Source organism: Struthio camelus, chromosome 5, assembly GCF_040807025.1.
Source record: "Struthio camelus isolate bStrCam1 chromosome 5, bStrCam1.hap1, whole genome shotgun sequence".
NCBI classification, from domain to species: Eukaryota; Metazoa; Chordata; class Aves; order Struthioniformes; family Struthionidae; genus Struthio; species Struthio camelus.
In genome coordinates this window covers 44,528,503-44,556,375 of record NC_090946.1, presented here as the reverse complement: position 1 = coordinate 44,556,375, position 27,873 = coordinate 44,528,503, and the positions used below count along the sequence as shown (strand labels likewise).

The 27,873-nt window shown below is 40.3% G+C and overlaps 1 protein-coding gene across 11 annotated transcripts in view; it reads left to right on the top strand.

Annotated features, from left to right (window-relative positions):
• The first annotated feature begins 305 nt into the window (after positions 1–305).
• PCNX1 (pecanex 1) overlaps positions 306–27,873 on the top strand; it is a 92,472-nt gene continuing 64,904 nt past the window's right edge. For 4 of the 11 annotated variants that reach the window (XM_068946118.1, XM_068946121.1, XM_068946119.1 and 1 more), the window contains exons 1-6: positions 314–627; positions 9,121–9,329; positions 16,589–16,694; positions 19,742–19,787; positions 20,696–20,785; positions 22,603–24,303. In XM_068946118.1, coding sequence (XP_068802219.1) covers positions 475–627; positions 9,121–9,329; positions 16,589–16,694; positions 19,742–19,787; positions 20,696–20,785; positions 22,603–24,303 — 2,305 coding nt within the window. In that variant the 5' untranslated portion in view covers positions 314–474. Of the gene's footprint in view, positions 628–9,120; positions 9,330–10,027; positions 10,118–16,588; positions 16,695–19,741; positions 19,788–20,695; positions 20,786–22,602; positions 24,304–27,873 lie in introns of those variants that run through there. The other 7 variants (XM_068946124.1, XM_068946123.1, XM_068946127.1 and 4 more) reach the window with 5 other exon arrangements.

The window sequence follows — 27,873 nt, the reverse complement described above, 5'->3', positions numbered from 1 at the left end:
CCGCACGCCCGTTTTAAACATAATCCTTCCCCACAACAGCGTGGGCATAGGCAGGCCGGGCGCCGCCTGCCCGGCAGGGCCCGGCCGACGGAAGCCGCCGCCAGCAGCTGCTCGCCAACATGGCCCGGGCTTAGCGGCGGCCGCCCGCGCTCCCTCCTCCGCGCCGCCAGGGGGCGTCGCCGGCTTCGGCGCCGCTGGCTTCAGCGTCGCCCCGTGCGCATGCGCAGGCACCCCCCCTCCCCGGCGGCAGCGCGCGGGGCGGGCGTCCCCTGCCGCAAGGGCTGCCGGTCTATCGGCGGCGCGGGGGCGGGCGGCCGGCCCGGGGCCCGGACATAAGATGGCGGCGGCGTTGCTGGGGAGGCGGCGGTGGTGGTTGCGGCCGTGCGGGCTGTCGCGGAGCGCGGGCGGTGCGCGGCTCTGCCCGGGCTCGCAGGGCGGATAGAGCGGGGCCGGCTTGGCGGAGCGGGGGCCGCCATGGGCTCCCAGGTGCTGCAGATCCTGCGCCAGGGCGTGTGGGCGGCGCTGAGCGGCGGCTGGTACCAGGACCCGCACCAGGGCGCGGGGGTCAACGCGCTGCACCTCTACCTGTGGCTCTTCTTGCTCGGCTTCCCCTTCACCCTCTACATGGTGAGCGCCGCGCCGCCCCGGGGAGCGGGGCCCGCCCGTACCCCGCCGGGCCTCAGGCTCGGGGGGGGCGCCGCCGCCGGGCCGGGCCGCGTGCGCCCTCTGCCCGCGCCTCCGCCTGGGCGCCGCCGCCCCGGGGGCCCCGGCGCGGGGGGGTGGGACGCTACCCGGGCCCGGCCCGGCCTGGGCGCCGTTGCGTGCTGCGGCCCGCGTGGCAGCCGCGAGCAAGGCGGCCCGGGTGCGCTGGAGCGGCGGGGGCTGCGGCGCTGAGGAAGCCCTGGCCTGCCCTGGGGAGATGCGGCTGGCGCCCCTCCGGTGGGGCTGGTCTCTTGGCACTTTGCTTGCGCTTCTCCGTGCCTGAGTTTTTCCTTAGTTTTAAGACGGGGATAACTCTAGCTTCCACTCTAGGTCTACTGATAGTGCAGAAAAAGCACAATTTGGGTGGAAGCTGTGGAATGGAACCACAGTATTTCTGGCTGGCAGTGGTACTGTGTTCTTTTCTGACTTTTGAGACTGGGAGAGGGATGTTCTTTAGGGTTCATAATGTAGAAGCTCATTTGGGTGTGATGTAGCCCACTGTTTGTGGGCTGGTAGTATATGTGGATTGGGTGTTAGTGATAAATCTGTGGTTTTGCTTGCAGCCAGACTTTGGTATACTTGGTTTGGGAGAACACCTACTGAGCATATCTTTTATCTGACATTTTGGTTAAGGTTTTTAAAACACTGACCTCTAAATCCAGATGTTTTTTAACATCTGTACTGACATATGAAAGGTATATTTGCCTGTGACAGAAGGGAATCAGTTTCCTGTTGGTCATTGCTTGTTTGTCTTTCTGTGTTTGTTGTGTGTGACTTACAAAACGCTGGTGTTCTTCAAGCATCTCAGCAGCAGAACAGTGTGATCGTTCTAGGTGTAATGTGACCAGTCTTGAGCTGGTGAAGTAGAACATAATTTGCAGATCTGCCAGGTCCAGATGCTGTAACAACTTAAAGCAGAAACTGGTTTGTGGGAAAAACTTGAATTGGAATGAGTCCTGGGAGGGAAAAATCTGTGTGAGTGCAGTTGCAGAGCCTTAGAGCTCTCAGCTCAGGTGTTTATGCTTTATTGAAAAGCAATTTGTAAGTATAGAAGATGCAATATGAGATACTTCATATATGAAATGGCTAATGTGGAAGAGGAGGTTGCAGCTCTGTACATTTACCTTTCAGTTCATGTTACTACGTTCTTGGAAAAGGTAGCTCCAAGGCTTTGTTGTCTGAAAACTGTAGACTGTTGGCAAGGAAACTAAAGGCTGAGAGAAACTGTTTTTAAAAGGAAAGTTAATGTGACAGCAACTAGATCAGATGTTCAACTAAACAGATCTCCGTAAAAACTGAGAATCTGTGTCTATTTAACATTCCACTGAATGTGAGCAGAGGATCCTTTTGGTTCTGAATCCAATTTTTTTTCAGAAGTAGTGCTTTTATGCTTTGGCAAAATAGCTTATTTAACTAGCACTGGCTTGCTGATAAAGCAGTTTGTAAATGTGATGAGTTATGTTTTATGTGCAGGAGACTTTTGAAGGGGGTCTGATCTGTGTTGTATGTAGGTCTTCTGACAACTGATAGATCTCTGATAACTGATAGATCTGGACTGGCACTTGAGCCTTCTGTTACTTAGGCTTCGGTTACTATGGGGTGAACTTCAGCGTTGTTTGAATGTGTTTCCTTTTCCCTGTGGAAAGGGGAAAACAGGCAAAAAGCAAGCTGCTTCAGGTTTGGTTCAGGTCAGAGAAATTCTCTTGCTTCATAGCTTTGGACAAGTTGAAGATGCAACAACAAATGCCAACTTCCCTGAGAATAAGTACAGAGATTAGTCACAAGTTCAAGTAGATTGAATCATATTTGGCTGTTATCCCTCTTTCCACCCTCTGCAGTTTAAGTGTTGTCTAGACATAAACTAAACAGGCAGAACTGTGATGGTCATCTCAGCCTTTTAGCATCTCTTAGACTCTTTTCAGAATAGACAGTAGTAAATGTTGCATTGCTGTAGGACATACATAAACAAGCAGAACTTGCTAAAACCTTAGGTAATAGTGGTCTGAATTCTGAATGTGGCTCACTGGTGTGGGAGGGAATTTCTAAGCTAGCTTCAAATGACTTGTTGCTGGCAAGCAACCCTGGATGTCTTTTTAAAAAAAAAAGTGTGTGTATATATAAAACCTTAAAATGCTGGCAGGTTTTGCATTGCGTATACAACTTCCTCACATAGGAATTCCAAGCTCATGCTCTTGCTTTGCTGCATCAGGGCAGTAACAACTGTAGTTATTTCTAAGTTGTTTTGTAGCAACAAAGGCAGGTAGGATCATTTAAGCACTCTGCTTGTAGCTGGTTCTCAAGACTGCATGTGCATCCTACAGTAATCACTTTTCAAGTGTTAATTAACCTCAAACAGTAATGAAACACTTCATCTTCTCTGGATTTTGTAATTCAGATGCCTTCATGGGTTAAGGACTTGGTTTATTGCACCAAATACTGCTGATCTTTTTCCTCTATTTTCCTCATTGTATTGATCCGGTAGCTTCAGAAGGGGGTCTGGTAATGGTTATCATCAGCGAGCCATATCATAAATCCATGTGCTTCTTTGTGCCTGTATAATGGCAATGCTGTTAGGACAGCATTAGACGGTTGATGCTTTCTGGGTGTTGCAAACCAATTGAAGAACCTAGCAATGGGATTTGGCTGGCTTTTCTTCCTTGGTCCCTGATCTCCCTTCTGAGCTTGGACATGTGAAAGTTTGGAGTCTGTACCCTTGATGAAGGAGAGGGGGAGAAGATGTATGCATACATGCATCTATGTTACAGATCAAGATAGTTGTCTCTTTCGCATGTGTATTTATATGCTTGACTGTCCTTGGCAGAAAAGTGGCAAAAAAGCATAGATAATAAAGGAAATGGGGAGTAGAGGAGAAGAGTCTGGATAAGTGAAACTGCTAAGTCTTTACTCTTAGATCTGTGACTTGGCCGCATGCATGCAAAAGTATTGCTTGCTAGACTAGTTCAATCTATGCTCTTGTAAAATTTCTATTTAGTAATAGACTCAACTGTGCCTGTTACTCTGCATATCTGTCATAAGAGTCAATCCTTGATTTTTTTGTCTAATCCAAAACTGAAAATGGGAGAAGAAAAATACACTACAATACGAGCAAACTTTTGTACAAGACAGTTGTAAAAGCTAATGACAGAGTTAAGAAAAGCTAAGGCATCCTAAATCCAGAGGCCAATGCCTCTATGCCCCTACTAGGAGGGGAGGGGGAAGCAGAGGAGCTGCCAGAGCAATCTCTGCAGTCAAAATGCTGCTCCAGCCCCCCATGTGCCTGGAAGGGGGGCTAAGTCTTGGCTCCAGTTTTATCAGTGACTGAAGAGGAGCCGGAACTGAAGCTTGCTTTGGGTGATGGGCTTGTACCTACAGAAGTTGACTGTCAAAGCCAAGCTCATTTAGATAACAGTTCATTTAATAGGCATTTGATTTCCTGACTTGTGTGCGTAGTAATAGATCATGTAAATGTAGCTTCATGTGAAAGTCTCCTCTAGCCAAGTTCCTGATAGGTTAAGAAACAGCACTTCTATCAGTTTAAGTACAGTTTTAAGTAGGTAAACTAAGAGTTTAAGTACTTGGAAGTGGATGTATGGCAAGAGTCCCTGGTATCTCACCTTACTCTAAGCCATATATAGGTTCTTGGTTACTAAAAGTTTGGCTTTGTACATGTGAAGCTTCAGTCAAAAATCTAGGTAAAGTATAACTGAATACACTTCCTAATACAAGTAGTTCTTTAGTGCTCTAAGTGTTCATAAACAAAAAATGGTGACAAAACTAGATCTGCTGCTTCCTGATAGTTGTCTGTCTTCTCTTCCGGTATGAATGTGTGTATAAGATACTGACCATAAAATGCTTGAACTTCACAGAATTTTACAAGGCAACTGTTATTGCTTAGTAAATATTTGATTGATAGCAGTTTTATGTAAGAACTTGCAATTTGACTTTGGGGTGGAAGGCTTTCCTATGAATATTCGTAGGAAACACCTACATCTTTATTCTGAAAAGAGTCAGGAAATTCTTCATTGTATTTGCAGTGTCTAGCTAAAGCATGATGTGGTTAGCTAAGATCAACTTCATAGTCTTGCTAATTTCTTTGCACGTATGCAGCATATCCTGTCATCAAGTGGAGTTCGTTTTAGTTCTTGGCACTCTTGTATTTGAAACATTGAATCAAGATGTAAAGAGACCTTTGTAGTTCAAATAGATGTATTTGAAAGCCCTGCAACTGTTGCTCTGAGATTTCCCTTCTGTTCTAGGCTGACACTTGGACTTTGGGAATGCTTAAGCTTTCCTACCAACCCTTTCACAAAGGGTATGCTGTGATACAAGTGAGCTGACCTAACAGCCAGCTGCTTCCAGAAAGGACGGTCCCACTCTTTATAACTGTATGTTCTTGCATCTTCCTGTTCTTCATCACTTTTCCTTATCTGACCAACTGTTTTTGTGGCCCACCCCATCTCAGGTGATTCGAGGAACTACAGTGGTAGGACCCTGGTTGCCTGTTGTGGTTAGGTTTCTACTAGCCCAGTTGGCTATGGGTGCTGGTAGCCTGCTATACAGAGTAGGATGATGCTTTTTGCTGACAATAGGCTGATAGCACAGCAGTTGAAGACCACACCCAAATAGTGTCTTGCAATAAATGTGCTTTAGAAAAGGAGAAACTCAAATTTGAGTGCTATCCTTTGCTGCTTGTATGTGATTTCTGTCATATAGAGGAAAGATGAAGAAGAGTTACAAACAGATTTGAAAGAGCTGCTGATTATTTGATATCGAGACTCAACGTGCGTAGTATTGATTTCATAAGTTGCCTTGGAAGTTTTAAATCTTGGAAGCAAGCCCTGAAGGAAAGGTAGTAGAAAGTCCAGGCTGTGTGATGGGTGTTTGTGGTGTGTGTGTGTTTGTTTTTCTCCCCCCCCCTTAGTCTTTAGAGGTACTACTTAACCTCCCTTAAGGATGCAGAGAAATACTCTTAGCTAAGAGTTTATCTAATAATTGGGTTTGTTCAACCATTAGATTACCGAAGTTATCGGTAGAAGTTTCTCAATGCAACACACTTACGCAGGCAGTTTATGTATGGACATGTCTAGCTCACTCCTCTTTTTCTAGTTGCAAAACCTTCAGTTGTGAACAGTCCTGTTCTGTGCAAGTTTTCTTTTGGTGCTAACTGAAATGGCTATACTGCTGTGCGCTAAAATGGGATGCTCTCTGAAATGCTACTGTATGTGTGGACTTGTGGCCAGTTTGTGCCTGCTAACAAGCTCTAGCCTGAGCTTTTAGTCTATTGGGCCTAATAAAAAGGCTGCTTAACCACTTGTGAAAAGAACTGAAATGCGACCTTTTTGCAAATAGGTAGGACTCTTAGGGATTCCTATTTTAATCTTGGAGATGGTATTGTATAGGATTCCCAGTTACGTTGGCAAGAGACCTGTTTCTTGTCAAGTGCAGTAAAATATCAAGCAGGTTTAAGCTACTAATCTCACTTTAATTTGACTTTAACTTGGGTTATAGAGAAGAGATCCCAAATGGAAGTTAGATGATTCCAAGTATTGCAAAGAAAAATGGGTTGTGTTGCAGACACTCTTTCTCTGGAGGCTGTGATGCAGATCAGTTGCTGGTAGCTTAGACAGTACTGCTGTGCCACAGCATGAGATTTAGTGGAAAGTATGATCAGATAGCAGAGTATGGTGGACATGTTCATGTTCAGGTTTCTTTTATTCTTACAGTATGCACCCTATCTAGAGAGGAATAATTAATAAATACTAAGAATTGTTCTTAGCTGTCTGCAATCCTGTGAAAATGGGATACGAGTAAAAGCGCTCTTGAATTCTTTATTGGGTTTACTGCAAGTTGTATTAGTTTCTTGCTTCCCGCTGCCTTGTCCTCAAAACTTTCCTTTGCAGACCAAGATGTAGAATGTAAAGTCTACGCTGGATACGCGGTGTGACCTGATTCCTGTCAGAGCAGAGGGGAGAAAACGAAGAGCTCTCCAGTTGGGAAGGCATAGGCACGTCTATCACAGACTAACTTTTGCCATCAAATATTAAGCTGACTCCTCTGGTAATGGCTTCTGAACACGAGGTAGTTGGAAGGAAGAAGCCATTTGAAGTAGTATTTGGAATGGGGCAGCAGACTGCTTGGCACTTATGGGAAGCTGATATATCTTGCCAAAGTTAACGGGCTTGTGTGTGCCTGGAGGAAGCTACCTGCCTCTGAAGTTGTCAAGGCATTGCATTTCTTGAGGAAGCCCTTGTAGCATTGCTTCAGGGTTGTATAGGTGTCATTATCATTGTGGTTTCTGACTGATTACTCATGCAGTCTTAGATAGCTTTGTTTCCTCTTTCCCTTTCTGAGGTGGTGCTTAGTAAGTGAATCTTTCCCTGTCAGGGAAAGTTGAGGTCTTGTCCAGCTCTGCATGAGTGATGGCAGACAAAGCTTAAATCAGCATACCCTAGCTTAGTTTGCCCATCCTCCTTCAAACATTTATGTTAGGTATTGACTTATTTTGGAGGAAATGAAGTAGGTTAAACTAAATCTCTTCAAGAAAAGAATCATAATAAGTAATTTTGCTATGATCAATTCCAGACTCAATTATTTATCCCTGTTTGACTTTAGAAATGTTATGTTGTCTTTTTGGTTTTTGCTTCCTGCCAGAGAGTGGACAGCCAGATTAGGGATTGGTTTTGTTCTAAAGTCAACAGTTGATATGGTGTTTAGAAGTATTTATTTTTTTTATCCACTTCACTAGTACAATATTTTATATTTGGAGATCTCTTCAAACAGGTGGGGTTTTTTGTTTTGTTTCTGTAAACTCATGGCCTAAATTACATGATGAGCACTGCTTGTTCTTCCAGGTCTAATCAGCTCTTGAATATGTAGAAATATCAATGTTTTAATCAGATCTCTTTACATGACTGAAATTAGCTCTGTGTGCCACACAGAGAAGGCTTTAGGTCTTGTTCTCTGATTGTGTTCCTGTTCTCTTTCTGCAAAATATTTGTAGGGCTGTGACCATAAAATGGTTCTCTATTACTGTGGTTTGTGTGTGGAGGGTGGCTAGGTGCATCAAACAACCTGGAATTAGTTTTAGAATAGGAAGTCTAAAAATGTCGTTCGTTTATTCTCCTCATATACTAAATTCGTGTTTCTGCTGGATAAAATGCTATTTAATTCTGACTATTATATTTCTCTGAAGAAGGTGTTAGAATTTGATATCAAACTATTACCATTAGTAGGTAAAGGAAAATGAAGCAGCAAACTTGAGTACATCCTGTTGCTTTTGTAAGGGAAGTGGTGTATTTATGGATGAAGACTGAGAATTAATATCTCATGTTCAGTGACTGACTGGGGAAATGAAGTGGCAAAAGTATGAGTGAAAGGTGAATTGGATAGGTAAAAAGCCTTGAAATGAAAGAACTTAAGCTTCTCTAGTGCTCTAATATTTCTTTAAATAGCTAATAGGCTATGCTTACTGAGTACCTGTTGCTGAAGTGACAGATCTGTAAGAACTTTTTGGACATTGGCAAAAAACTGGGGGAGAGGTCTTAATTTTGGGTGGAATTTCAAAAACTAAATTCAGGCCTGAGGTTTTTCATGTAGCTTTTGGCCACCTTTGACACAGCTGAAATTCTCTTCATAACATGCCCATGGAGAGGCATCTAACATAGTCGTTCTGGTCTAACACAATCCTTGTAGCATGTTGTGTTGCAGGTTGACATGAGCTGCTGCTCAAACCTGTGAGCCAGAAAATGTAAATTGACTTTTTAATAAAGTGAGAAAGGGTTATGTTTTTGACTGTTCAGTATTGTTTCATGCAAGAGTAGCTGTTGCTAGCTGACAAGCTAAGTGAAAACCTCCAGGTTGAATTGAGCAGAATTTCTCCCCCAGCCATGCCTTCCAACTTGTATTGCTGTTTCCAAAATGGAACAACTGCTGTGTACTGGTCCTAAAACAAGGGCTTACCTTGTGCTTAGTTTTAATTTAAGGTGCTTAAAAATCTCTTGATCTTCCCTGTTCATAACAATAGATTTAAAATACTGAGTATGACACAGATTATTCTAACAGTAAATCTTTTAGATTCAGACTTGCATACTGATAGTCTGGATAGCAAGGACAAGAACTAAACCTGGTTCTTAAACTCCTTCGATAGCTCTACTTAGTGTGCTGCTGTGATGCTTTGGTGTAGTCTAACGGAACACCTTTTTTCTATCTCGCTAACTTACAAAAATCTCTCTACAAGATTTGACTGTGTGGTGTATGTTTGTTTGGGTATTTTTTTCTGTCCTTAATTATTGGTGTGATCGATATCTTCTGTGTGGAAACAGAAACAAACTGTTAAATTCTAGGTAGCTTTATGTATACTTACAGACTTTTGACCTTATATTCATTAACTTTTTTTTTTTTTTAACTCTCTTTTGAAAGGCCCTTCCTTCTTCCATGATGATAGTAGCTGTCTACTGCCCGGTGATAGCAGCTCTCTTTATCGTTTTGAAGATGGTGAATTACCGTTTGCACAGGGCACTGGATGAGGGAGAAATTGTGGAGAGGAATGCCAATGAGCATATGGACAGAGGTGCAAAAACAGAACAAAGCAGTGTTTCAGCTAAGAGAAAAGACAGCAATGGGCCCAGGTAAGGTGGCTGCCAATACTTGTGCACTGCTTCAAGTGATAAGCAACTATGTTTTCATCAGATGTGTAGCTGGAATGGTGGTTGAAATGAACACTGAAGAACATAAATGCAGACCTCAGTGGTTCTGAAACACTTTTAAGTCTGATCTTTTAAAAACAGACTCCTTTTTACATACTAGGTTGAGGTCATGGACTCATGTTAATTCCCCAGTTCTTCACCGATAGAAATACTAGAATAATAGTGGAAATGCTGGAAGCACTGAAACAACGCCATGGAAAATGCGTACTGATTAGGTCACTAAATACTTAATGAATGCAACCGGTATAAGTAATTTTATCTCAGCAGTAGACTTGGTTTTAAAAATCTTGCTGGCAGAGACCATGTACTATACCCTGACTCTCGTATCACTTAAGGAACGTCTGATCTGGGCTCAGTTTGCTTAGTTTTGCAAAAGCAAGAGTTGGATATAACGCTTGACTCCGATTGTAGACTTACTCCAGGACAGCAATATCCTGTGAATCTGGAAATCCCAGAACTGCTTAACTGTAATGAAATTGGTCCTGCTTGCGAATTATCATTAGAATTCCTTTCCAGGACTGCCTTTTCTGTCACCAGCATCCAAAACTAAATGCGTTTTCTTCCTTTGACCAGACTGTTTCCTCAAAGAGGAGGCAGAAGTTGACTCATCAACAGGGCCAGCCTAACCAATCTGATCAGACTGTACATGTGTTATTACCTTTATTATTTGATCTTCTGCCTGGCTCCAGATAATTAGAGCTGTGATAAGGGTAAGACTTCATGCAGTAAATCAGTTTTTGAAGAATGTTTTTTTTTTTTGTCTTGTCTGTGGGTTTCTGGTAATAGTACCTATGAATAGTTTTCAAAAGCCGGTATTTTGTCCTGACTCTTAAAAATGTAGTGATTTAAAACAAACAAACAAGCCTCAAACTTGGAAACTTCTATGTGGAGGTGCTTGTATGCTATAGGGAAATGTAAGTGAAAGACTCCTCTTAAATCTATTTGTCAGAATGCTTGAAGAAAGGAAGTCTTAAAGCAATGCTCCTTAAATTACTTAGTGTAGAAGTGAGAGGACTTTATTGCCTGGATGGAGTAGCTTCTCTTGTGGTGGACCTAAGTTCTTCTGTATCTACTCTCAGCTCAGTCCTTGTATGGTCAGTGCAAACCATGTCTTAGAGGCCTTTAAAGCTGATACACAGTAACTTCTTGTATCAATTTTTTATAACCTGACCTTTTTTTCCATGTTGTACTTGGTAACTGAACTGCTGATGTTAATTGTGACTCCAGTTAGATCACCATACAGCTTACTAAAACTCTTATTATAAACTACTTTGGCAGCATGCTTGCCTAAATGTAAATTGATACTCATTTTGTTTAATAAAATGCATGAAAGTATGCCAGCTGCCTATTTGGTTGAAGTGCAGCCTTGCTAGTGCATATTTTAGCTGTGGTCCTTAGCTACTGTTTGGAAGCTTAAAAAAAAAAAAAATCTAAGACTTGATAAGGAACTTATTTGCACTAGTATTGTGAATAGTTACTTTTGAAAATTTTTAGAAGCTTCAGTCTTTCTGAAGAGCAGTCGACATGGGTCAAGTTACTACATTCTAAGCATTTGAGTTTAGAGGTGGAGGTTAGTTTGATGCTGTGTGTCCTGCTTGCCAAATAAAGTTTCATTAACTTTTATATGATCCTTGTTCCCACTTTCAGGTCTCTTAGCTAGAACTGGGAACAAGGTCAATGCAGAAATTATGGAGTTACTTTTTGGTAAGTGGGGGGTACAGTATGTACTAATCTTTGCCTGGAAGCTTACAGGAACTCTGCAGTAACATTCAAACCAGCAGAGGAGATGTAGGGTGAGCTTTTAATATTGAGCTGTCATTTTCTTGATCAATGGAACAATAATTTAAAAACTTATTTTTAAACAATAATTTAAAAATTTATCTTGGAACAATAATTTAAAAAAAATTCTCTTTAAGTAGGAAGGATTTGTGTTTTATTGGTGACTTTTTTTCCCCTTGGCTGTCTTAGTGTAGGGTTAATATAGGGGAGATCTAAGGGAACGTACATACATTAGATATTTGCATAAGAAGTATATCTGTTTTAATAGCTCAGGCTGTAGCACATGATACCTGATTATAATAATCTGCCAAACTGTCCTTCTAGAGTTGTCAAAAACGTACTCTTCTCCTTTTTAGAGTCTGCTTTGGATATGAGTAGTAGCACTGTTGAAGGATTAAGTGATAGTTATATCTATCAAAAGTTATATTGGGGGATTCTGTTTATGTTTTTAGAACAGCTGTTCTTTCTGAAGTCTTTTTAGTTGTTCTTCTGCAAAGTGATGCTTCCAGATACTTGGCAAAAGTGGTGTACTTCTATCTGTAGGCTTATATGGACTTCTAATTTATCTTTTGTTCATATCAGTTTCTGAATAGGTTCAAACTTGGAGGGATTTTTTTTCTCGTAAAACTTTACATTTAGCGAAGAAGTCAACTTGCTGCTCCTTGAGAGATGCCTTATTTTTTGTCTCATCTTCTCCATAAATTTGAAATTCCCTAGTCAGTGTTTTTTTAAAGAAGCTTGTGCAGTTTAAAGATTGCCTTTGCTTCTGTAACTTCTAGTACAATTGTTGATTTCATTCTTGCTTGACAGGGTGATGTCAGTTAAGCTTGTCTGAGACTTTGTGAAAACAAACGTTAAGGAATAGGGATATAGTATCCTGATCCCCTCACAGAAAAAGTAGATGCAACAGGGTAAGTGTAATTTTTGTTAAGTATCAGTGGACCCACATAGATATCTTAAAATATGTTTAACTTTTCCTCTTGCTTTAGGGGATAGGAATGTGGCTTTTCTTTTGTCAGTGACCACTACGGTATGATCACAGAATGGTTTAGGTTGGAAGGGACCTCTGGAGATCATCTAGTCCAACCTCCCTGCTCAAGCAGGGTCCTCTAGAGCATATTTCCCAGGATCATGTCCAGATGGGTTTTGAATTCCTCCAGGGGAGGAGACTCCACAACCTCTCTGGGCAACCTGTTCCAATGCTCTGTCACCCTCACAGTGAAGAAGTTTTTTCTCAGGTTTAGGTGGAGCTTCCTGTGGTTCAGTTTCTGCCCATTGCCTCTTGTCCTGTTGCTGGGCACCACGGAGAAGAGGCTGGTCTCATCCTCTTGACACTCCCCCTTCAGATACTTGTACACGTTGATGAGATCCCCTCTCAATCTTCTCTTCTCCAGGCTGAACAGGCCCAGCTCTTGCAGTCTTTCTTCATAGGAGAGGTGCTCCAGCCCTCTAATCATCTTAGTAGCCCTCCGCTGGACTCCCTCCAGGAGTGCCATGTCTCTTTTGTACTGGGGAGCCCAGAACTGGACACAGTACTCCAGGTGAGGCCTCACCAGGGCTAAGTAGAGAGGCAGGATCACCTCCCTCGACCTGCTGGCAACACTCTGCCTCATGCAACCCAGGAATCCATTGGCCTTCTTGGCCACAAGGGCACCTTGCTGCCTCATGTTTAACTTGTTGTCCACCAGCACTCCCAGGTCCTTCTCGGCAGAGCTGCTTTCCAACAGGTCAGTCCCCAGCCTGGACTGGTGCATGGGATTATTCCTGCCTAGGTGCAGGAATAAAAATTGCCTTTGTTGAACTTCAGGAGGTTCCTCTCTGCCCACCTCTCCAGCCTGTCCAGGTCCCTCTGAATGGCAGCACAGTCTTCTGGTGTGTCAGCCTCTCCCCCCAGTTTAGTATCATCAGCAAACTTGCTGAGGGTGCACTCTGTCCCTTCCTCCAGGTCATTGATGAATATATTGAACAAGACTGGACCCAGGACTGACCCCTGGGGGACACTGCTAGCCACAGGCCTCCAACTTGACTCTGCACCATTCACCACAACCCTCAGCTCGGCCATCCAGCCAGTTCTCAAGCCACCTCACTGTCCACTCATCTAGCCCGCACCCATGATGTAGTATGAAGCATTGAGCTGATGTTGGTGTTCCTGCTCTGTATCCGCATAGGGACCCTATGTTCATAGTAGTACATGAACTTCATGGGCACTTTGTTACAGAATAAAACTTATACCTGGAAGATGCAGTTTATTTATTGAATCTTTGAATTTACTTAAAGTATGATCAGAAGAGATAAAGTGTAATCTCTACAACTCTTGCCCCACCTTCGCTATCCCTTCTCTTTGCTAATCAGAGAAAATGACAGTCCTATTGCTAAGCTTGAAGTTTTGTCCTTTTGGAGTTGTAATTGCTAGTTCTAGCTGTAAAAAAAAAAAAAAAAGTCTCTGATTAACCTGAAACGATCTTGATCTAGAGTTAACAGAACATGTTCTTGTTCTTCTGTGTTCTCTAAGAAGTCTCTCCTGACTACTTATCCTGCTGCTTTAGTCGGAAATTAAGGACAGAGGAAGGTGTATTAAAACAAAAGAATAAAACTTTTTCTTCATTTTGTCCTGAAATCAAAATTGTTCATTCCAAGTTCTCTCTGAAAGTTATAGTCCTAGCATCAGATTTTCTTTTTAGTCATTCAGCTTAAGTCAGATTTTAAACTTCTGAATTTATCTGGGCTTGCAGTCTCTTAAGACTTTTAGTTGAATTCCAGCACGCTAGTGTAATGGAGTTGCCTACAGTAATTTTAGCTAGGGCAGCTACTTCTGGTTAGAAATACTAATTTTAATTTTTGTGCAGTTCCTTGATGCCCCTTCCACAGCAGGCTCTGTTGCTATTAGCTGGATGTGGTTTGCTCAGTCTTATCGGTTCATGTTGTAACTTCACTTCTACTTCATTGATGTTTGCTTGCAAACTGATAAATGCAGCACTTTCCTCTAAGGTACAAAGTCAGCAAAATGTAAGAAACTGATTCTAGAACTTAATAGTGGAAAGGAATGACTGCAACGCTAACAGAAGATAACTCTTAAGATGTGGACTTCAATGGCACGTGGAATCCTTTAAGCATACAATACTTAATTCTAGAAATCTATATTTCCTGCCCATTCCCTGCAGATCTTTTTTTTTTTTTTAAATGTTGTTACTAGATTCTCTTAATCCCTTAGTTGGTGTGTGTTGTCACAGAATATAGGAGCTGTGAGTGGAGTATGGTTGTTGGGTTGTACTGTTCCTTATGCTGCTCTCTGCTGATTTGCTTTTAACCAAATTGCCTCCATCCCACACCCTGGTTATCTGTTCTACCCAGTTCTCTGTATGAAAGCTTATTCTCATTCACTTATTTCCTACTTCAAAGGATATAGTTTAATTATACATAGTGGTTCCGAATAAACTATTCGAACAAAGAATTCCTTCCTTTTGTGAAAGGCATTATTTGTTATGTCTTTAATCTTCATCATAAAGTATGCTGAACTTAGAAAAGTGGTCGCTTAGCGTTTGCTCTTAATTTCATATTCTGTCCTCAAGTGTGTTTGGAATATTTACATAGGGAATATTCCCTGATTGGCTAAAGCTGGTGAAGTTAATGAAATTAAGTCAGTCTCTCTCTCCCTCCCTCCACCCTTCCCTGACGCTGCCTTAGCATTGACAGTATCTCGTCAGAGCACTCTATACACAACCAGCAAAAAGAGCATGCTTCTGTCTCACTGCTGAGCTGCACTGAATGGTAACTTTTCACTGTTCTTTCTAATTTATTGAAGACAGACTGCGACTGTTCTGTTAGCTCAAAGCTGGTTGTGGTTGTCTGTTAAGCTAGTTCATTTTACTGAAGTAATATATTCCTAAGTTCAAACCTAATTTGCCATGTCTTTGTAGGAGGGCTCAGGCTGTAGAGATGTTTAGGGGGCCTCCCTTCTACAATCTAGAAGGGTTCCCAGGGTTGTACTCTTATGCCCCTCTGAGCTATTAAAGGAGGCTGAAATGTCAGTGTAGAATGAAGGATGTTTCAGGTTCTTTAATCTAGTGATGAATGGCTGTGCTATTATTGATAATATTCCAGCTCCTTGTCCATCTATTACGAAATTGTTTAGGTGTTGGTCTTCTTGCATAGATACCAATAAGGCTAGCTGTGTACTGAGTCCTGCTGTGCCTCTGTCTATTTCTGTCCCACTTTCTAGAGGTAGCACAGGGCTACATGTATGGTCCCTTTGCTCCAGTTGGAGAAAGGTTGTTCAGGCATTCTTTGTCCAGCAAAATGCTGGAGCTGACTTTCCACAGCTGTGGATCACTGACTGTTGGAAGGTAATTATTTGTCTTATCTTTGCGAAGGAGGGTGGAGGGGGGGAGCAGAGGGTGTGAGTGCACGTTACCTTGCAGCTAACCCTATTCAGAAGTCTCCTGGATCAAGTTAGTTGAAGATAATTGTATTGGGAGAGGGAGAAAAGATGCCCCTGTTCCTCCCTCTTTTGATTTTTAATGAACAAGCCTAGATTTGATTTAAGAGCTGTAGCCCCCAAATCATCACGCATCCTACTCATTCCACACCTGTCCTAATGGGGCAGGCCCAGCTTGCTTTTGTAATTTTCTATTAAATAGAAACCTTTGAGCTGAACTATATTGAGTTATAATTTGATGTGACTTGAAAATGTTTTTAAAAACCACATATATTAATTCTGAAAGTATGAAATTGGTAGGGGATTATATGTATGTATGTATTGCACCTTAAAATATTTATTGATAGGGGCTATAAATTCCCCTCAGGTAACTTATTTCCTGGTAGAAAGAAGTGGTTTGCGTGCCTGGGAGAGCTACCACATCCCTATGTGTTTCTGTGATTCTGTCAGTTTCCCCTGGCAGTGCGTGGCTACTTTGTTAACCCATCTTTGAAGTATTACTCCTAGATCCAGTCTGGATAAGGACAAGGACATTCATCAATTTGAGTCCTTTTTCCCCTTTCAAAGGAGTTTTATTTATCACTTTTTCTATTCACTTATTTCTGGATAGTCCGGTTGGACAGAGGATCTGAAAGTTATATGCCTTACTCAGTGTGTGTAAGTGTGTATAATATCTGTGTGGCAGTATCTCAAAACTCCACGTAGCTCCTAATTCTTCCCACTTTGAGTTGGCCAGTGACAGTGGAGTTCCAAGGCTTCTGTGCGTTGCAGTCCTGACGGAGCTTGTGCCATCAAATGGGCAGTATTCATTTGAGATGTACTGGGGTACGTTTGAACCCCTGATATTTGAAAAGGGGAAAAATGTTTCAAATCTGGACTCAGTGTAGACAGATGAACTCTTGTATTTAACTGGTAGGTTAATATTCAAAGTATAGTTTGTTTTATTTTTTTTCTATCTTTCTCTCAGTGATCCTGGTGGAGGGATTGAGATGTCAGAGTTCATAAGAGAAGCAACTCCCCCTGTTGGCTGTAGTTCACGCAATTCTTATGCTGGAATAGATCCAAACAACCAGGTAAGAATTAAAGCTGTTGTTGTTTTAGCACTGCTGGCTTTGCAACCTGCAGGGATAACCTTTGCTGGAATTAAAATAAACAAAACTTCCTTCTTGTTTTATATTAACTTTTGATTGTATTGTGTCCAACAACTTATGCTTCTGTGTTTCTCCACTGCTTTATTCTGGTGGCATTGCATTTTCCGAGTTGCCTGGTTCTAGCTCTTCCCATCTTGTGTCTGTTTTAGTGACTGTTGGATCAACTTACTGTCCTAGTAGAAAGTATTCACTGTTGGGTTGGCTTTCTTCTGATTTAGTAAATCAAAATGGCTTATGGCATGGTCGGGCAAGAACCACTGCGGTGGCATTCTCGCCTCCTTTTGGTGTTAGTTAGTCATTAGATAGCTGAAGTCATAACTTCATCCTTGAGTTCTGCCTCCCTCCCCTGCCTTTAGTTTTGTTTGATCCCTGTCTTTTAGGTGCTTAATTGGTAAATTTCGATTGCATTTGTTTTGAGGAGGCTCCCATGTAATCTACTTTTGGAATGTATCCACTGCCACACTACATGGCTTTCTAAAACTCATTATTCCTGACATATCAGACTGCCATCAAAAATGTTCATTTGCTAATGTCCACAGCCAGGTAAATTGCTGGAAATGAAAAGACTAAAATGGTTTATTCTTAGATTACATGTGTAAGATTCTCACTATGTTGATCCTCAAACAGAGAGGGGAGAAGGCAATAAATAGAGGGTGCAGTACAGCAGATGGAAGGGCTGAAGAACTTGGCTTTCTTTGACTTTAATGCAGTTTCATTATGCTCTAGTTGCTTTGTAATTTCATTGGGGAAGCTGTTCCATTTCTGTATAGGCACTGGACTCTTAGATGTGTGCATGCTGTCCCGTTTATTTTGGCTGTGATGTTGAGCCAGTCATGGCATCTTTCTTTTCCCAACTCTTCACAGGGGCAAGTAGATTAGCTGGCCAGACTGTAAGGTTATGCTGACAATGGGCAATGCAACATCATGTTAAAGTTACGGAGGCTATTTTTGAATGAATTGGAAATTCTCAGTGCAGTATTACAATATTGAGTCCATTCTAATTAGATCTCTGGGCAAGCAGTATATAAGGGAGCGTAGTGTTATGATGATGTTGGTATTCTGGACTCAGAGCTGACTGAGGTACCTCATAACGATGTTACACAGCATAGATATGCTCTAAGAGACTTTCTCTTCTGAAGAGAGCAGATATTTTGTAGTGTTCATAGGAACGTATTCACATACAAGAAGTATGAAGTGATAGTCCGTGTAGAAGGAGAGATTGGGGTTGTGTGTCTCTGCTCTATTTGGAGTAGTGTTATTGCCCCCCTTCCTCCCCCCCTCATTAGTAACAGTTCTAATGTTAAAGAATGTGAAGAAACTCTGTATTCTTTCCTGTGTGCTTTAATGGTGACATAACAGAACTAAAGCTAGTGTTAGAGGAAGGATAGTGTTTAAAAAGTGTCCGTGATGATAAAATTAGTGCTTGCTAGCCTCCTGTGATGGAGTTTTCATTGTCAAAAGGGTGTTTGAACAGTAAATACCCGAGTTCAGCTTCCCCCCCCCGCCTCAGCACTGATGCGTTTGTTTTCAGCTGCCGCATCCAAAGGCAAGAAGTGGGGGGAAATAGTTGAAATATGGCAAAATGACTAATTAAAAATGTTCATAATGGAGTAGTAAAGAAAATGCTTTTTTTGTCTTCAGCTTGTTTTCTGCATTACATGTATAGCAGAGCTGTTGTTCTGCTGTAGAATGGCTGAATAAAACTTACACGCTTGTTCAGATTACTCTGTTTGCTGTGCTTACAGAGAAGAATTGGTAAAATTGTGCTTTTTTTTTTTTTTTTTTTGAGTCAGTTGCACTAAACTTCTGAAATACAGCATCCCAAGAAGTATTCAGTTAAGTTGCTAGCATTTTGTATCTCTAGGGTTCAGATTGTGCCTTTGAACACCCTTCTGCTATTCTATTTCTGAATACTTTAATTATTTGAAGCTTATGTCGTTTTGTGTGGTATTCAGAGTTCTTTGAGAGAAGCAGTACTGGAAATATTATTAAAGAAGACTAAGTTTGCTTTAGCACTTCTGCAAAGTATCCGCTACAGATTGCAGTGTGTACATAGAAAGGCAAACTGTTTTCATATGAGGAGCTACTTGCGTACTGGTTGGCTCTTAAATGTGACTAAAAAGCAGAAACTCTAAATTCAAAATGTGATTTATTTTTTTAAACTAAAATAAAGAATAGAACAAGGAATACTGCACAATCTTCCACTAATCGGTTTACTTTGAGGGAACTGTTGTCTATGTACTTGGGAACTGCTTTCCAAAAAAAAATGGCATTTGCAAGAATGAGGGGGAGCAATGAGGTACAACATAATGATCAGCTTAAACTGATCTAAGTTTATTCAGTTGCCAGCAGGGATCATCCAGCCATGTCCCCTGTCCGTGCTCCTGCCACTTTGTGTGTTAACAGTTGCATTTTTTTTTTTGATACCTGGTCATTGGATCAGCTCCCTGATAGAGCTGAAAAGTGCCCTTGCTAAAAATATAAGTCTTTTCCAAATGGAATGGTTTCTGGATTTAGCTCAATATTTACTATGTTCAACAGGGAAGTGTTTTGTTAACGTATTTTCTTTAAGCATTTTAGGCAACGATGTGCACTGCAGTAAGCATTCAGCTTACTATAGTAGTTATTAGTCTACCACTGCACATGTAGTTTGCTTCCATATTAAGTATTTTCAAGGAAAAAATCTCACATTAGAAACTGCATGTGTAAAACTCACATAGCGAAGTCTCTACGTTCATTGGCTATAAGCAAAATAATGCAGTGATGTGATTGGATGCATAATTTGGGTGTCAGCTTTGTTCCCAGGGGAAACATTGAGGCAGAAAAGACTTAACAGCTGTTGTCAAAAGCTTTTGTGCTTTTGAAAATCTCTACTATGTGTATAGGCAAATACATGCATCGCAATAATAAGAAATAACAGTTACATAATTTCTGAAAACTTACCTTTTAATGTAATTTCCTGTTTCTAGGTTGGGTCTGGGTTATCTCGTCTGGGAACAGCAGCAACCATCAAAGGTGAGGGTTTTTTTAGTTACTTTTAGGATTACTTTGTAGTAGCATTTCAAATCATGTGTACTCTGTTTCCAAATACTGTCTATCTTGTTTATCCTCAGAACTTTTGTGAGGCAAGTGCAGCCTTGACTAACTGGAAGAAGTCTTCCTCAGAGTTGCGAATTACATGTCTAAAACACTAGGAGAGGATAGTCTAGAATCTGTGCTTTCTTTTTTTGCTTGTATGTGTGAGCCAAGTGGCTTGTTTGAATGGACTTTTTCCCTACAGTTCTGAGTTCCATGCGACCAGTGACCCTTCTGGTATTGCATTTCAATGACTTGGTATTTCTGGTTACTTAGCATCTAGCAGAATTATTGCCCAGAACAGCCATTGCAAACGTCTCTGAGAACAGCCATTGCAAACATCTCTGAGAAGATGAATTATTTGTAATATGGAAAGCTGCCATCTCGTAAACTTACTAATCTGATAAAATGACTAGTAAGACAAAAATAGTGATGTGTGAATTTTTGTCACCTTCCTGATTTTTCTTTACCTTTTATCTTCTTAAGGACTTAGATTAAAATCTGTTCCACGTTTTTATTGGCAGCCATGCTAAAAGGAATATTCAGATATTTCTTATCTCCAAGAATAGTCTTTTACTTCCACTGGGCTCTGTTTAATGTACTTTTCCAGTTTTTCATGAAAGATCTGTGTAATTGAACAAAAGTTGGCTTATATTCGAAATAAAACAAATAGAGATAAGGAATCATCTGCGCTCAAATATCAGAAAATTTATGTTAATTGTAACTGTTGGTGTTCAACTCCAGTTGAAGAAATAAAGGCAACAGTTTCTTGTCAGATGAGACATGTGCACTGCCTATAGATTCATGAGTTAATATTTTGAGTAATAATACTTTCTTAAAATTTACAGGAGATACTGACACTGCAAAGACCTCAGATGATATCAGTTTAAGTTTTGGCCAGAGTTCTAGCCTATGTAAAGAAGGGAGTGAAGAACAAGGTAAAATTTCTTCTTACTGCATATTAAACATGGTATTTTACTACCGAAGACTGTTTGTTTAAGATGCTAAATAAATCCATGCAATTTGTTGATAGAATCTAGAAAGGGTATCTTTAAGCTCTCTCTCTTTTTTCCTTATTACTGTTAAGAAGCTGGGATGCATAGCTTGAATCCTTTGAATGTTATTCTTTGACTGCATGTTTCTTTTTCTAGCACCTTCTAACAGGTAACAAGTATTTAGTGTATACTTGACTCCTTGCTGCTGAAATATATAGCTAGTTTGTATCTTTCTAAACTATAGTTCTCTGATCCTGAAAGTGGCCTGGAATTCATGGAATTCAGTGTAGGCTAATATACTTTGCTTTCCCATTCAGCCAAAAGGTGTGTGTTTTTAACGTCAGGCAGGTTTTCCAGCTTCTCCTGTAAATAAGTCTGCACAGCGTTCTGTTTTTAGAGGTAGGCTCTCTGTAGCTAGACTATGTAGAGTTTTCTAATACAGAGTTTTGTAGCTGTGTTTCCTAATATGGAATCAAGCAGCTACCTTAGGTTCTCTGCTTGTACGTTTCTGTCTCTGTGTGTGTTTTCTGCTTCGGGTTTTTTATTTTATTTTATGTTACATGTAGCTTTGTCATGAAAAAAAATCTGCCTCAACTGAAATGGAGTATAAAGTCATAGGGAAATCGGTTGCCAATTTAAAGCACCTTGTGATGTTTAACAGGAAGTTAAGTCTAGAAATACTGTAGTTCATTTTGGCCAATCTCAGCAGACTGTTAGATTCCTTAAATGTAGCCAGGGTCATGACTACATGATTTAGTACAGAAAGTATGTTTAAGACTTGGCATCACGGGTAGCAGTGCTGTGGTGATTGGCAGCAGGATTCTGCTTTCAGCTAAGTAATGAACTGTTTCTTAAGTTACATGTATGCTAATATGCTGTACAAAAACTTTAGCAATTGTAGTAACTCAATTTGGCCTCCAGATCTTCTATTTTTGGTGACAATTCCAGAAAGAAAAATAACATGACTCTCAATGCTACCTGCATGTGGCACTTCTACCCCCCCCCCCAAAAAAAAAAAAAAAAGAATCTTGTGATGGTTAATAGTAACAATGATTCTGAGCAAGAACCAATAGTAAATCCTCATGATTTGCTTTAATAGCACCAGTTTTAGAAGTTAGGAGATCAGTTTTGTTAGAATAGTGAGTGCTTGTTTTTGCAAAACTGGAGTTCAGCGCTGCTCAGAAGACTCTCAGTAACTTCCCAGGCCATTTAATTGTAGCCCTGATTAAACCCGTTCTAGTGCCTGCAGATCCTTGTTAACTGTGTGAACTTACCTGCTATCTGGTAGAAAAGGTGATTTTCTTCTTTGTGTGTTTAGGTTTTTTGTTTTGTTTTTTTTTCCCCCCTTCAAATTTGATGCAATTTACTATTTCCTCTTATTTTAAATCTATGTGAAACAAACACTTTACAGCATGACAGAGACATGACAAGAGATAGGGTTAGACCGTTTTGTAAATAAACTCTGGGACACACAATGCTACCTGAGACACGTGAGCAAGAAAGAAGGTTGGGAATTTGTCAGAAATTTGTGTTGTCTTTTGTTAGCTGCTAGGTTAAATATGCTGTTAATGGTTTAAGGGGAAGAAAAAAACCATTCTCAAGTTTGCTTAAATCCTAGAAAATCTCTTTTTAATGGTAACGAATGCATAGTACTTTCAGATGGATTTATCACTTTTAAAATTTACTTTCTGATATAGACAAGCAGTTGTAAAGCTAATTGCAAAACTCGAACATTTAAAATATTTTCCATTCTAAAACAGATTTGGCAGCTGATCAGAAGCTTTTTCGTTTGGTGTCCAATGACTCATTTGTCTCCATCCAACCCTCGTTATCCTCTGGACAGGATTTGCCAAGAGACAGCAGTGACAAAGTGTGCCTCTCGAACAACCAGCTTGTGGACCAGTCTAAGCCTAGTGCGTGTGACACAGAAGTAGCTTCACTTGTAACTTTGCATTCTCACTCCTATAGAAAGGATCACAGACCACGAGGTGTACCAAGGACTTCTAGCTCTGCTGTTGCTTTTCCAGATACTTCGCTAAATGACTTCCCTCTGTATCAGCAAAGACGAGGGCTAGATCCTGTCAGTGAGTTAGAAGCTTCCAAGCCCCCTGCTGGATCCAAAGAGTCCTTAGCTGAGAACTCTTGCATTTCAGGAGTTTTTCAACTAGATGATATTCTGAAAAGTAGCAGCCCCCAACCATTGGCCAAGAGTGGGAAGAGCAAATCCTTGAAAGCAGACAAAAGTGTGGACAGTCTGAGAAGCCTGAGTACTCGAAGTAGTGGCTCAACAGAAAGCTATTGCAGTGGGACTGATCGTGACACTAACAGTACCATCAGCAGCTATAAAAGTGAACACACTAGCTCAACACATATAGAGAGTGTGCTGTCAGAGCACGAGGAAGAGTCTCCTAGAGAAGAAGAAAACGACAGCAAGAAAAAGAGCTGTGGTGTTGACTCAGAGGATGACAGTAGTTGTACTACTGACAAAAGGACTAGTAGCGAAAGGACTGCTGTTGAAGTGAGCACAAACAGTGGTGTTCAAGAGACAAAGGGTTCTAATACATCTGATGAGATGCAGAGTCAGAAAGGTCTTAGTGCTTCTGCCTCTGAAGAGGCCAATAAGAACCCACATGCCAATGAATTGACTACGCAAGCTGACAGGCCACCTGGGAAGGCTGCTGAACAGAGAGATGAGCAGAGTGAGAAACTAGCTGTGTTAGTGGATTCAAGAACTTCTAAAGAAACAGGTGGAAAACAAAAAGAAGGAGATGTTAGACCAAAGTCTTCTAGCTTAATACATCGAACAGCCTCCGCTCACAAGTCCAGTCGGAGACGGACAGGAAAAAAGCGGGCTAGTAGTTTTGACTCAAGTCGGCACAGGGAATATGTTTCCTTCCGAGGCGTATCTGGTACTAAACCTCACAGTGCTGTGTTTTGTCATGATGAGGACTCCAGTGATCAAAGTGACTTGAGCAGGACATCAAGTATGCAGTCAGCTCACCAGTTCAGCAGTGATAGCTCTTCCAGCACCACCTCCCATTCATGCCAATCACCTGAGGGGAAGTACAGTGCTCTAAAGACCAAATACATTACTAAAGAACGTGGGGGCACAGATGCTGAAAATGCTCACAAAACCCACTTAGGCTCTGAAGGAATTAGCAAAAAACGATCTACACGTCGGACTTCTAGCACAAACAGTGCCAAGAATCGTGCCAGAGTATTAAGCCTGGACAGTGGTACTGTGGCTTGCTTAAATGACCCAAATAGCTTAATGGCACCAGGTAACATAAAACAATTAACCACTTCAAAATCTGATTTGGAGGCCAAAGAGGGAGAGGTGTTAGATGAGCTATCTCTGTTGGGAAGGGCTTCACACTTAGAGTCAGTCACTCGTTCTAGGAATAGCTTACCAAGCCAGGCTACGTTTCCTGAAGGAGAAGAGCAAGAATCAGCAAGTGGAGGTAAGTAATTGAGCTACCAGAAGTAATCTTGCCACATTTTGTTAATGAGTCTGGTATGTGTGATTTAAGTTACAAGTCAAAGTGAGTAACCGTATTTAAGCAACTTCTTGTTTCTTTGTTCTTGCCCAATAAAATTGACAAAGCATTTCCTTTGTCTTCTCTTGGGAGATTGACAGATACGGGAGTTGAATTCAAAGAAATGTGATGAAATCTATAGGTAGTAGTGTTATGGATTTGATACTGGCAGTCTTTGTTAACCAGAGCTGTATCTTATTAATTGTGATCAAATCGGACATGCTCTACTGTATTGCTCAAAAATATCAAATTATGTGTGCTGTTTTAAAAGTTAACAATAAAATCAAGACTCTCCTTAAAGACTGTACAGTTTAGAAAATTGAGAACATAGAAGTGATTCTCTGCTGCCTCTTAGATGACTTCTCTACCCTGGCTTGAGATGGTACTAAAAAACTCCTACCAAGCTGTCTTGAACTCTGTTTTTTCATAATAGTGTAGCTACTAAACTAAATTCCCCTAGGGATTTGATTTTGCTTAGCCTTGCCATTGTTAAAGTTGGCTGTACAATGTTGTTTACATTAGGATTCTTTTTCTTCTGTCCTCGTTACGAGAACATAGCAGGCTTTTTGTGCCAGGGAAAAGAATGCAGCTTCCTTTTACTTTCTGTAATAATTACTTTGCTTGATGTAATGTGAGGAGTAAGCTTACTTGTAGTAGCTGATATTAATACTTGCTATACTCTTTCTATTATCAGCTAGCCAAACTGACTGCCTTACCCGAAAAGCTCTTTCGTGTCATGGAAGTTTGGTGGGTTTAAAGGATGTTTTCAGAGCAGTACATGATTAGTGATCATTTCAGTCTGACTTTTGGGATTGTTTCTTGGAGGGAATACGTACCTGCTAATCTGGATCTTGTTAACTGAAGGGCACAGTTTATAAAACCAGTTTATTGTGTTATAATGAGGAGACAGGTATTTTGAAGAAAGTGTAGCCAATTTACTGACCTTGTCAGAATATTTAGGCTGCCTAAACAAAGTATTGTGACTCTTCTATCCTAGAAGAAGAGTCTTCAAGTCAAAGAGAGGTGAGAAATTGTGTGTGTGTGTGTGTGTGTGGTTTCTTTTTTTATTTGTTTGTTTTTTTCCCTGACACTGATTTAAGAGCAGACTTTAAAAATCAGTACAAATACTTTCTGAAAAAAATAAACATGAGGTTGTGAAGCTCTGCTGTCTGATTACTGCTCAGATTTGACTGGTTTATGACTAGGTTGATCCTCTTCAGAGACATTCACTATTTTACTTTTTTTTAACCTGCATATGGGATTTCTTTCTGGCTTTCTGCTACTCCTAGTAACAGAGTTCTGTAGTAGTTTTAATGAAAGAATCCAGGTTGCTCTTTCGGGACTAATTTTGCAAGCTAAACACTTGAAATGTAATAATGTATGTTATTAAAATGATAGCACTTTGTCTACTGGGAGTAAATTTGATTAATAAAAGGGCTTCTTGTATGTATTTGCGGTATTGATTCTACAGTCTCCATAGTAGCACAACGCTTGATTTCATTTTATTTTTTATTGTTACAGCTTTAAACTGTTTAGCAACTTTTCTGATATGCAAAGGAGGATTAATATACCTTATTTTACTGAATATGACAAATTTTAATTCTTCATCAGTTGTCAATAGTCTGTGAAAGTATTGGCGTGTGACTTTTTTTTTTTTTAAAAAAGCTTAACCAGGGTAGTCTTGCTGCTGTTCTCATCACACTGTTCTCTTCAGTCTCCCCTTTAAACTCCCTTCTTTAGATAAGCATCATTTTGAAGTTGTTAGTGTATTTTATACGTGGAGAGTAACCAGATGATTCTTACCTATGGGCTTCAAACTGTATTTAAGAAGCCATCTGAGTTCAGGTTATCCAGAACTGAAGACACTGAATGATTAATAACACTTGCTATATCTCATGTTTCCTTTTATTGATGAAATAGGAAATATTTCATATATTATTGTAGGAAACAAGTATAATTCTGCGTTTCTGAAAGCAGAAGGAAGATATTATGTACTTTTGTCCTCTGAATAGTGCTTCATATTTGTGCAGTCATGTCTAGCATCAAGCGAGTATAATTTGAATTTCTGTTCCTATCTAAATAATTCCTTCCTGTTGTCCTTCTTTAAAACAACGGTTGGTAGGACCCAAATTTAATTACTTACGAATTTTCTAATGGCTGTATTTTAATTGTTGCTTTCTTCTCCAGTTGTAACTGCAATTACTATTAATTGGAGAAAGTTTTTAACTTCTTAGAATCTGCTAAGTTACTTTTAAAGCCAGCATTTCCCCGTATTAAGTTGTCTTCATCCTTGGGAATGTTTTTAAACACTTACATGTGAATGTAAAAATGGAGTGGTGGTTTTTTTTTTTTTTTTTTTTTTTTTTTACATGTAGCTGATGAATTGCAGAATAAACTTGATTCAGATTTTCATAAGCTCAGAGGTTGCTGGTTGACTGGGAAACCCATCTGGTCATCTGGTCCAACTTCTTGCTAAAAGGATTATTTTATAGTTTTAAAAAAATATTTTTTGAATTTCTGTGAATTGCATACAATAGCTTTCTGAAGTAATAAATTATTCACAGATGCCCACTGGATAATCAGTGGACTGACGATATCAATACACCCCACTTTTCAGTCAGCAGTTTACAGCTTCCTAATTTTGAAATATGACTTAAATTGATAATTTTACTTTCCTAAAGATTAACTAAAGTACATTCTTACTTGCTCATATTAAAATACGTTTAATAATGGATATGGCCTCTAATCTTTTACAAAGCAGAAGGATATACAAATTTGTATGTTATCTTACTTAAGCAGATACAACGTAATACAGTTGTATCTGTACAACAACTTAATAGTTTTGTTTTATGTTATTTTACCAGGGAATAGCGAATGACTTATTTATTACCAGATGATAACTTCTTTATTTGAATAGAAACTGAAATTCATTAAAGTGCTGACAAACAGCACTTGACCAACAGCACTTGAAAAATCTGTAAATACATTAAATGTGGTGGATGTATATAAAGATAAAAAATCAAATGGAAGATGTCTTACAATAGTTAGTACTTCCTTTGTTTAAGAAAATCAGCTAAGTAGTTAGTGAACTGATGGGCCACAGGTTAGATTTCCCAAGCTGTTTAGATGTCCAAAAGTTTGGATAGGTTTCTATTTTGGAAATATCACTAAAATATTCTCCTAGGCCTAGTTTCTTTCAAATGTGTGCTACTTCTAGATCTCCATTTGTAAAGATTTAAAACCCAATTTAGTGTGGTTTATGACACAGTGATGGTTTGTAAAGCTGGAGCTGACCTCAAAAGTTAAGTATTCTCCCCAACTCTATATTGGCTATAAAAGATGTACCCTTTAACTTTTTGCTCTTTTACGGCTTGCTATAATTTCAGATTTTAACAGATTTATTTTTCTCTAGGTACTTGAGTTGCAATTTTATTTCCAGAATAATATGTATGTATGTTTTTCCCGTTGTGCCTTGTATGTCTAATACAGAAGAAA